Source organism: Otolemur garnettii, unplaced genomic scaffold (genome assembly GCF_000181295.1).
Source record: "Otolemur garnettii isolate 467f Iridium unplaced genomic scaffold, OtoGar3 scaffold00016, whole genome shotgun sequence".
NCBI classification, from domain to species: Eukaryota; Metazoa; Chordata; class Mammalia; order Primates; family Galagidae; genus Otolemur; species Otolemur garnettii.
In genome coordinates this window covers 1,895,022-1,907,114 of record NW_003852411.1, presented here as the reverse complement: position 1 = coordinate 1,907,114, position 12,093 = coordinate 1,895,022, and the positions used below count along the sequence as shown (strand labels likewise).

The 12,093-nt window shown below is 35.3% G+C and overlaps 1 protein-coding gene across 1 annotated transcript in view; it reads left to right on the top strand.

Moving 5' to 3' along the window:
- The window catches only part of CDC73 (cell division cycle 73), a 126,336-nt gene that overhangs the window by 4,568 nt on the left and 109,675 nt on the right, over positions 1–12,093 (top strand). Inside the window, exons 3-6 of the mRNA XM_003785600.3 lie at positions 2,020–2,089; positions 7,051–7,113; positions 7,194–7,246; positions 10,205–10,293. Coding sequence (XP_003785648.1) covers positions 2,020–2,089; positions 7,051–7,113; positions 7,194–7,246; positions 10,205–10,293 — 275 coding nt within the window. The remainder of the gene's footprint in view (positions 1–2,019; positions 2,090–7,050; positions 7,114–7,193; positions 7,247–10,204; positions 10,294–12,093) is intronic.

The window sequence follows — 12,093 nt, the reverse complement described above, 5'->3', positions numbered from 1 at the left end:
TTGTTGTTTGGCGGGCCTGGGCTGGGGATTCGAACCCGCCACCTTAGGTGTATGTGGCTGGCGCCTTAGCCGCTTGAGCCACAGGCGCCGAGCCTAGAGCCAGGTTTTGAGTTATCTAACATAGTGCTAGATTGCATTAAGCTGTGTAAAATTTAGTTCCATAACCTTCCCCTCCCAATTAGCAATAGTTGAGGTTGCTGGCTTATGGGAGGTGTCTTTCAGACAATACCTTGTTATTGAAAGCATTTGATAAAAAATATCCCATTGTATAATGAACTGTGTAAATAAGTATATGTATTAAACTATAAGGCTTTTCTGAGAAAGAAATACATATTTAGTGTTAAATATATAATAAAAAAATAAAATTAGGACAGAAGTACTTGGGAAATAGGGGAAAAACAGTGATATCTCTGGCTTGGCGCCTGTGGCTCAAGTGGCTAAGGCACCAGCCATATACACCTAAGGTGGCGGGCGGTTTTGAATCCAGCCTGGACCTACCAAACAACAGTGACGACTGCAACCAAAAAATAGCTAGGCACTGTGGCAGACTCCTGTGGTCCCACCTACTTGGGAGGCTGAGGCAGGAGACTCACTTGAGCCCAGGAGTTAGAGGTTGCTGTGAGCTGTGATGCCACGGCACTACCCAGGGGGACAGCTTGAGGCTCTGTCTTAAAAACAAAAAACAAAAAACAGTGATATCTCTCTTAAGATATTTTAACTCATTAGATGTTTAAAACTTTTAGGCAGTTATTAAAATGTTTTGTTGGATATAGCCATTCATTTTGTAGTAAAGATTCATATACTTGGTTTAGATTTTTAAATTATGTTTTTAAGTAATGGTTGTAGCATATAACTGATAGCTATAATTAACTGTTATTACCTTAAGGCCCTTGATCGCATACTTTAACTCTTATTTTCTTAAATATTTGCCAAATTAAAAGGGCAGCATTCTAAAATTGTCGGGTTTTATGAATTTGAGGTGATTGTTTTCTAATTACATTGTGTTATTTGTTGTTTCTTGTGAGCACAGCATTTCTGAAATAGGTATTCTTGACCCATAGGTTCTATTTTTGGTATGAGTAGATGTATTTCTTTTTCAATTAGCTATAATGTGTACATACCACCATTAATCTTATTAATTAATGTATACTTAATTACTCTTGTATACTCTCCTATACTTTTTCCTATGCCTAAACTATATGTACCTATTTTAATTATCAAAATTTAGTTTTAATTGCTAGTTTCATTAATTGGAAAGAATTTAAGTAGAGTATTTTTCTTGTCTGTGCGAGAAAAGAAAGCATTTTGGAGACATTGCATTAAGTGAGGAAGCAGGCTGAGTAAAAAGGTATTAAGCTGCATGTGTATACCATCATGTGTTCAGTTTAACAAATACATGGAATAAGGCAAGAGGAAGAAAAGACTGAAATTGATAGTTTGAAAAAGGATAGATAAAGCCATTGCTTCATTTCTTATGATTATCTTTCATTTATCTTCCTTGAATTTCATAAATCAAATTACTAAAAATTAACATGTAAAAATTTTCTTGATCTTTATTAATTGCTTTTAGCCTGGTTTTTGTTTACAAATATGATTTTAAATACATATTATCAAAAAATGATGGAATAAAATTCATACATTAGGCCCAGAGTGGTGCTTCATACCTGTAATCCTAGCACTTTGGGAGGCTCAAGCAGGAGGATCATTTGAGGCCTAAAGTTGAGAACAGACCAGGCAACATAGCGAGACTCTGTCTCTACAAAAAAATTTTTTAAATGGGCATAGTGGTGCTTACCTATAGGCCTAGCTACTAGGGAGACTGAACCAGGAAGGTTGCTTGAACTCAGGAATTTGAAGTTAGAGTGACCTTTAACCAATGGTGCCACTGCATTCCAGCCTGGGCCACAGAGCAAGAGTCTATCTCTTAAATGAAAAACAAACAAAATCAGACATGTTATTGACTTTTGTCAAATTTTATATAGTTTCTCAGTTGATATTTATTTAAAATTTTGACTTCAGACTGAAAATATTCCTGTGGTTAGAAGACCTGACCGAAAAGATCTGCTTGGATATCTCAATGGTGAAGCATGTGAGTATTTTTTAAATTGCTCCCCCTTTTAAATATGCATTGTTTTCCCTATGAAATAAGAAGTAGTGAGAGAGTTTATATTACCACTAAAACATTTGCCTACTTAACTTCAGCTGTGTCCATGTGCTTTTTCTTTGTTTTTATAGTGAATATACTCTTTGCTCCTATGGCCAGTCATCACTTCCTTGTGTGTGGGTTCCATCTTCTTTCACAGTCTGAAAGATTTTGTCTCTGTAGATTGTTTCTCTCTTGCCTCATGAGTTTTCTCCTTCCTTCTGCATCGTTCCCTTTTAGAATACATATAGTAAGACCTCTTTTTAGAAGATGGTTTTGAGCCCACATTCCTACTATATACTCCATTTGTCTTCTCTTTTTTACTACAAAGTTCTTTAGAAGAGTTGGTGTGATATCACTGCTTCTTTACCTGTTATTCTCTCTTAAGGCCACTTCAGTCTGACTTTCATCCTCACCATCGTACTGAAGTGACTCCTTGTAAAGTCAACACATTCTTAAGTATTGCCACAGCCTTGTCTCTTAACCATACTTGACCTCTCAACCTTTGGTACTGTTGATCACTTCTGTTTCGAAAACTTTTCTTTCTTTGGCATTTGGGACTCCACACTCCTGGTTTTCTTCCTAGTCATTGCCCACCTTTCAGTTTATTTTGCTTACTTCTCTGCCTGACTTCTAAATCTTGACGTTTTCCAGAACTTCATTTTTTTTCCTCTCTATTTTAGTCCTTAATCTCTAGGTGACGTCTTCAGCTTTACGCTTTAAGTACTCTGGGTGTATGCTGATAAATTCTAAATGCTTATCTCTAACACTGATTTCTTCAGCTCCAGAGTTAAAAATTCACTTCAGCATCTTGCCTTGTATGTTTAATAGGCATCTGGAACTTAACATGTCCAATTCCCTCCTTCCCATCTCCCCTCACATTAAACAAAAGGAGTTTGTTCTTCCTCCATTGTTCCCAAAGTATTAATGAATAATGGCACCCTACTCATGGAGTTGCTTATGCCAAAGCCCTTGTGAAATCTTTGATATCATTCAGATGTCACATCCATTCTATCAGCAAGTCCTTTTCTCAAACTTTAAAAGAATGACAGTCTCTTACCATTTGACCCTGACCCTATTTCATTCTTCTTCCTTAGATTATTGTATAGCTTTCTCACAGGGCTCTATTCTTTGTTTCCTGTAGTGTGTGTCTGCCTAGCAGTTAAGAGTGACCTTTTTTTGAAAAAGGGTATAAACTTGATTGTGTTACTCATCTCTTTAAGGCTGTCTGGTGACTTCCCATCACATTAGACTAAAGCTCATTTTCCTTATCCTGGCCTACATGGTCGCTTGTGCCTGGATCTCTGTGACCTTATCTTCCGCCACTTTCCCTTTGCTCTCATTGGTCTGTCTCCTTGTTCTTTTAGCTGTTCTAATCTTAGTCTTTATACCTGATCTTTTCTGTGTTTTGAATTGATTCTCTTTATTGTCACTTGGCTCACTTTCTTACTGTCCCCTTCAGATCTGTGCCTAAGTGTTGCTCCAGATGTTGTTCCATCTGAGCGCACTGCTCTGACCGCTCTAAAATATAGAACAACATTGCTTCCCTCCACCTCTGTCTGTGTAGTACCATCATTTTTTATCAGATCCCATAGGTGACCTGAAACTATATATTTAATTGTGTACCTGTTGTCTGTTATCTTCACCAGATGGTAAACCCTAAGGGGTAGACGTTAAACCCTAAGGGGTAGACGTTGTTTGTCTTGTTTATTGTTAAATATTTAACATTTAGAATAGTGGTGCATACTAGGTTCTTAGCTGAATAAATATTGATTTGCTGTCATACAGAGAAATGTTTCTTCTCACCTTTTCTGGGATGGGCTTTACCACCTTAAAATCATCAACAGCTGTTTTCTCATGTATTCTGCTCTTTACTGTTAAGTGTTAAGGTTGGTTTACACAGGGAATCTTGTGCATCCTGGAAAGATTATCAGGCATGTTTCCTTCTCCTGCTGTCCCTATTTACCAAGTATTCTGCTAGGTGCTGTACAAATTGGAAAATCTGTGTTGTAAACATGTAAAAATACTGTCATGCAAAGGAGATGAGATGATAGTATGGGGAAGTTTGAGGAAGGAATCTCAGTTCTCCTGTGAAGAGGATGGAGTTGGGGGAGGCTTTTATTAATTTTAATTTTAATTTTTAAATTAAAACTAGTAGAAGTCTGTGGTACAGCGCTAACTTTTTAAATCATGATAATCGTGTAGACTTGTTAAAAATAGTTTTTTTGCCTCAGAAGATTTGGTACGGGTCTAGGATACTCTGTTCTTAATAAACATCTTAGGAGGTGAGCCTGAGAAACAGACTGGTTTGGGGAATACTTTAGAGCAATGGCTTTTCTTTTTAGAATCCAAAAATAAGTGTCATTTAGCCATCTATTTCTTTTCCTACAACTCTATAGGACAGATAAATTTAGTCATCAAATAATTGCTTTCCAGTTTGAAAAAAATTTTAGTTTAATAGTTTAATGAGAACATTAAGCAAATAATGTGACCGTGTTTCTGGACAAGAACACATAGCGGCTTAAAGACACTAGTTCTTAATTTATAAATTTAACATGGTCTCTATAAAAATCTGTACAGTTTTTCTTGAGGAAAGGTTAGAACTAGATAAAATTATTCTAAAATTTCTTGGTAAGAGTAAGCTTCCTAAATATTTGTAGAGGAGCAATGAAAAAAGACTAGCCTTAGCCAGGTGTTATAGTGGGCGCCTGTGGTCCCAGCTACTTGGGAGGCTGAGGCAAGAGAATCACTTAAGCTTAAGAATTTGAGGTTGCTGTGAACTGTGATGCCATGGCAGTCTACCCAAGGCAACGTAGTGAGACTCTGTCCCCCCCCCCAAAAAAAGACTAGCCATTGGAAAGTTTGGAACATGTAATAAAGCCCCTAAAATTTAAAAACTATGACTCAGTAGATTTATTAATAAAACTTTTTTTTACCTGTTAGATTAGAAATAAATGTGTGAATTTATTGTATGAATCAAGGGACAGGTAAAATCAGTGGGAGGAAAATAGAGTTATTCAGTTACAAACTGATAAAACTAAAACTGTTACATATTATAAAAAACATATGTTTGGGAAAAGATTTTTCAACTCGTCACATATAAATATTATTAATACTTATAGATATTATATATCAGCTCATTTAATTATAAAGATTCATCTCACTTGGTGGTGACTGTGGCTTGGTGAGTAGGGTACTGGCCCCATATACCCAGGGTGGCGAGTTCAAACCCAGCCCCGGCCAAACTGCAACAAAAAAAAGCTGGGCATTGTGGCAGGCGCCTATAGTCCCAGCTAGTTGGGAGGCTGAGGCAAATCACCTAAGCCCACGAGCTGGAGGTTGCTGTGAGCTGTGATGCCATGGCACTCTACTGAGAGCGACAAAGTGAGACTTTGTCTCTGAAAGAAAAAAAAAATCTTACTAAAACTGGAAATACAAACATAAAACATGTGGTGGATTATATCACGTAATTTACAGGACAGATGATAAAATTGTGTGAAAAATTCTTAATTTCATTCATAATAAGGAAATTTACAAATTTAAACTATACAAAAATAGTATTTTTTTAAAACCTGATTCACAGAAATCTGTAAAGTTGATAATATGCTCTGGTGAGGCTATAAGGAAATAAATATTCTACTGTAATGCTGGTTATAATTACTTTCTTCATTGTTGAAGAAATTGGCAGTGATCTATCATTACAAATTTGACACAGAAATGCTGCATCTGGGACTTTATCCTACAGGTGCATTTGAAAAATGTATGAAATGCCATATGTATAGATAAAATTATTCATTGTCCCATGATTTGTAATGGTAAGACTTAAAATTGAACTGCTCATTAATTAGAACCTAATTAAATGAATTATAATAATTCTTATTTTTTAGAATTCTACGTAACTATAAAAGGGTAGTTAAGGAAATGCATCACATAGTGATAGGGACGCATGTGGGTGTTGTGAAGTCAAAAATAAAGCAAGGTTAGAACAGTGTTTATAGCATGCTACCTTTGTATTAAAGGTAAAAATAAAACTCTAATTTCGTCTTATATCTACAGAAACACATGTTGGAAGGATATTTAAGAGGTTAACTCGTTGTTTAGGGTGGTGGGAGCTAGGTGGATGAGGTTAGACACACCCCTTTTTTATAGTCTAATTATTTTGAGCCATTCAAAAATTAAGTGATTTAATGTACAGAGAATTTTTGTCTGGGTGCAGTGGTTTACACCTATAATCCTAGGACTTTGGGAGACTGACACAGAAAGATTGCTTGAGGCCAGGAGTTTGAGAGTAGCCTGAGCAAGAGCAAGGGCAGTCTGTACAAAAAAACCCAGAAGAATTAGCTGGGCATGGTGACATGCAGCTGAAGTCCCAGCTACTTAGGTGTTTGAGACAAGAGGATCATTAGAGCACAAGAGTTTGAGGTTGTGGTTGATAACCACTACACTTCAGGATACATAGCAAGACTCTGTCTCAAGAAAAAAAATTTAGTTTTCTGCCAGTTGTGAATAGCTAAACATTGCATGTTTAAAGTGAACGCTAACTTAAAACTTTCCCTCAGTATATACATGTATATACATGTTAAGTATTTACTTATGTTCAGAAACACTTTTTTATGTGTGTGTGTTGTATATTGGACTGTATTCTTTGAAGTGACCGGTTAATTTCAGCCAGATCATCTCAATAATTTGTAAGCTAAAATGGGTCAAATATAGTTTGTTCTCTTGGAGAATGTCTAATGCAGGTTAATCTTTTTAATAAAATCCTTTTACAGAGCTGCTTTAAAACTTATTACTGAGGGAGATCACCATATAGGAATAAGAAATATAACAAATCTTGAGCATTTCACTTGTGATAATATATACATTCAAATATTAACATTCTCACATGAGTCTTTTTAAATCTACAGCAACATCAGCAAGTATAGACAGAAGTGCTCCCTTGGAAATAGGTCTTCAGCGATCTACTCAAGGTATGTCTTGTCACATGTTTACAGTGAATTTTGAAAAACTCATCTGAAACTATACATTTATTCACTTCTTTTTCTTATAGTCAAACGAGCTGCTGATGAAGTTTTAGCGGAAGCAAAAAAACCCCGAATTGAGGTAATGGAACTTTATTTTAAAGGTGATTTCATATTGTTACTGAAGTTGGAATTGTGTAGTGACAGGAATATTTTGTTGTGTTTTGTTGTTGAGAGGGGGTTTCTCTGTGTTGACTAGGCACATCTCAGACTCTTGAGTCAAACTCTTCTCCCACCTAAGCCTCTTGAGTAGCAAGGACTATAGGTACCTGCCATCTCATTCAGCTAAAAGTTTATTTATTTATTTTTTTTAAGAGACATTGAGTCTTGCTTTATTTCCCAGGCTTGCGTTGAACTCTTGGGCTCAAGTGGTCCTCCTGCCTCAGCCTCTTGAGTAGCTGAGGCTGATGATTTGGTGGACAGATCATTTTCTTTGCTTTTATATCCTTATGGATGAAAATATTGGAATAGATGAAGACTAAGAATACTTTTTTTTATAAAAGGTCAGATAGTGAATGTTTTAGTGTTGTGGGCCAAGGCAGTCTCTGTTGCAACTGTTGCACTTGAAGTTTCAAAGCAGACACAGATGATAGACATAACAAACAGTTATTACCATGTCCAAGTAACACTTTCTGAAACTAGTAGAAGGCCAGAATTGCCTTTGGGTTGTAGTTTACCTACCTCTGGAATAAAGTGGTATAGGGAGTTTATTTACTTTACAGATTCGTTGGAACATTGCTATAACAGGTAACATTTTATAGCCAGTAAATAGAATATTAATATTGATTAACAAGTAGAATATTAATGTTTATTAACAATAATTCATGGGAAATGAAAAGCAGAAAAGAAATGCAATTACCTTTAGAGACATATTGTACAACATGGTGACTATAGTTAATAACAGTGTGTTGTGTATTGAAAATTGCTTGGAGAGTAGATTTTAAATGTTCTCACCACAAAAAATGTGAGGTGAGGATACCCATGTGTTAATTAGCTTGATTGAGCCATTTCACGTCATGTGAGTATTAAGAACATCACAGATACAATTTTTGTCAATTAACAAGAAAGAAATGACATTCCATTGGAGAGGAAATTTGTTGATCAGCTACTGTACTGCATGAGACCATTAAACCTTTAATTATGTGAGAGTATTATTTATATAAATGTACAATAAACATCATATCTGTTGCAGATAAACTCTCCCAGTAATGTGTACTACAAGCACACTTAAAATCTGAGAAATGATTAAATTGGTCATATGTCAATTAAATAAAGGAAAACCATGAGTCTTTTCATTTCAAACTCATATAAAAATGAAAGAATTAAATATATATACATTTTGTCTGCCACATAAACAGCAACACATCTGCACCTAAAGATAAGAAAGGTAACTTGAAGGACAGGATTGGTTGGTTAAATATATACAGCAGAATCAGTGACAAAATTCCATGCTAACATAAAGCATATTCTGAGACATGGACCTGATTTTTTTTAAAGTAATAATAACAATAACTGACTTATTGTTACTGCTCTACCTGTGCTATGTGATAAGTACTTTAAGTGTATTAATTCATAATTCTCACTATGACCTGAAGTTGGTGTTACTATGTGTGTCTTCTGTGAGCAAACAGGCATGACAGAGTGAGTGATTTGCTGATGTTCAAAGAACCTGGACAGTCTGGCCCCTAGCCATTCCTGGCTATAAATTTTGTGGCAGTAAAATTGAAAATTTCCCCAACTCTCCTTGTGTGAAATGCATTTGTGGCCCACTATGAACAAAGTGAGAATTTAGGAATACCATTTACTTGGAAAAATCTGAACATTACAGTCTTAATTATTTGAAAAAATACAACATGTTAGAGTCGCTAATTTGCTAGGGTTCCAATAACTGGAAAATCATCAAGAAATGGCATAATAAATTTCTTTCCGGATCACTTAGTTGAAATGTGTTAAATAAACAGTTGTATTACATAAACAGTTTTTTAGTCCAGTGTATGTCTCCTGAGGACCTATAGGTACCATACTAAGAGAGAGAAACTTTGAGGGCAGCAGTTTCTAATTTGATTAAAATCTGTGCTACAGTTATCTTAACATCAGCAGTTTTTAAGTAACTTCAGTAAGATGGGTTATACCTTTATTAACAAATGGAAAAGTAATGCATTTGCTGTAATATTATCCTTGCATTCATTTTAGCTCATTGTGTGTGTGTCAACATTTTTACATTAGATTCATAATAGGACATGAATTGGGGCTCAACATTTTCGGTTTCATATTCCATTTGCTATAAACACTGATTCTGGTCCTCGGTTTTTTATTTGTTGAATGTGAACATCAAACCATATCAGAATTACTAAATTTTATTTTTAAGCATCCAAATGTTTTTTCAAACTAAATTTTGCCTATCATCCTAACATGTAGGTTAGATAAAAGCTGAGCTACCAAGGTTAAATTTCACACAGTAGGGCACAAGTGGAACACTTAGTAGGAAACTCCTTATGTTATGAGGAATATGCCTTGAAAGTCAAAGCATATTGAATGTGCTTTGTAATTCAAGTTTCACTTACATTATTTTGATCTTTTCTGAGGGATTCAAGAGTCGTGGCAACAGACAAAACAAAAATCTAGATCCACAATGATATTTTCTATTCTGGTGAATGCTTTTCATAAAATTTGGTTATAAATTTTCTGGAAGAGAAATAATTTATTTCTTGTATTATGTCTTTCTAAAGAAAGGTTGCAGTGCTATATTATGGGAAGAACACGTTAATAGTATGAAAAGAGTGATTAAGAAAGTTTTTTCTAAGCTTTCGGTCTTATATATGATTCAACATGTATTTGTTATTATCTTTATGACTAAAGGTATATTTACTATATTATCTTTTAGACTATCTTAAAGTAGTCTTAAAGTTAACCTAAAGGCAGTGATGATACCTGGATTGGTATATGTGGGAATTTTTTTGTAACACCAAGTTAGGTATAGTGTTTTTTTGTTTCTAAAAGTTAATGAAAATTTTAAATGCTAACCAGTGATTATTTCCAGGATGAAGAGTGTGTACGCCTTGATAAAGAGAGATTGGCTGCTCGTTTGGAGGGTCACAAAGAAGGGATTGTACAGACTGAACAGATTAGGTAAGGATTTTTTAAATAGGAAGTAGGTAATGTAGGTATATAAAAATGCATGTGGAAAAGGGTGTGTCAAAATGCTATTCATATTTATATTTATCTCTCCTACTGTATTCATTATGTTTCTGTGCCCTAAGTTCATGTGAATATGTGTGGGCATGTTTTATGATGAGGGAGATTGCAAGCTTTTGTGTTTATCATGCTCTCTGGATGGCTTTCTTGATTCTGTTACTGTGTTAGTGTGTCTTTGTAAAAAATACTTTCTAATCCAGCACTCATCATGTAAATTCTTGTTTGATTTATAGTGGAAGTCAGCAAGCTTGTCCTGCAAAGTGCCACATACTAAATATTTTTAGATTTATGGGGAATAGGGTCTCTTTTGCAATTACTTTACTCTTTTTTTGGTAAGGAAGGCAGCCTCAGACGATACAGGAATGAATGAGAATGTTTACGTTTTGCCTATGGCCTTAAGTTTGCTGACCCCTGATTTTTACCATAATTAGAATCACTTCTTAAGTTTTTTTTTTTTTTTTTTTTTTGGAGACAGAGCCTCAAGCTGTCTCCCTGGGTAGAGTGCCGTGGCATAGCTCACAGCAAACCTCCAACTCCTGGGCTCGAGCGAGTCTCCTGTCTCCGCCTCCCAAGTAGTTGGGACCACAGGCACCCGCCACAATGCCTGGCTATTTTTTTTCAGTTGCAGCCATCATTGTTGTTTGGCGGGCCGGGCTGGATTTGTACTCGCCACCTTAGGTGTATGTGGCTGGCGCCTTAGCCACTTGAGCCACAGGTGTCGAGCCAGAATCACTTCTTAATACTTCCTTGGTACAGTGTAATTTTTATGGAAGTTTTATCCAAGTCGCAATAAAAGAATATAACATCAGTCCCTTACAATTTCTGTGTGCCTTTTAATTCCTTGCTTCTGTATCCTTCCCTCCCCCAGCAACCAATTGCTGTCCTAAATTAGTCTGTTTTTTCTAGAGTTATTTGTAAATGGGATTGTGCGTTATGTGCCTTTAATTTAGACTGGTTTCTTAGCATGATTATTTTGAGATTTATTATGTTGTTGGGTGTTTCAGTAATTCCTTTTTATTACTTTGATTATATGGATGTACCACAGTTTCTTTTTTATTACTTTCATTATATGGATGTATCACAGTTTATCCAATGACCTGTTGATAGTCATTCTGCTTGTTACCAGGTTTTGCTCTTACAACAAAAGCTGCTATGAACACATGTATACAAGTTTTTGCATAGACATAATGCTTTTATTTATCTTGGCTAAATAATTAGGAGAATAGTGGAATCATATGGTAGGACAGGTATAACTTTTTTGAAATTGCCACAATTTTTCAAAGGGCTGGTGCCATTTTATGTTTCTGTCAACAGTGTAAAAGAGTTTTTTCCGTATCCTTTCTAACATTTGGTATGGTCAGGCTTTACAGTGTTAGTAATTCTAATAGGTTTTACTTTTTTTTTTAGGTCTTACAGTTTTAAGTTTGACATTTAAGTCTATGATCTACTTTCATTTAATTTTTTGAAATATATGGTATGTGGCTTTGATCAAAATCCACTTATTTTTTATGATATAGGTTTGAAGTTCCATTTATTCATGTGGATGCCCAGTTGTTTCAGCACCATTGACTCCACTGAATTGTCTTTGCACCTTTGTGAGATATGAGTTGTCCATGAATGTTTAGGTCTGTTTCTGGACCCATCTGTTCTGTTGATCTGTTTGTCTTTTTTCTAGTACAACACTGTTTTAAATACTGTATCCTTAATTGTTGTGTCTTTTTTTTTTTTTTTTTT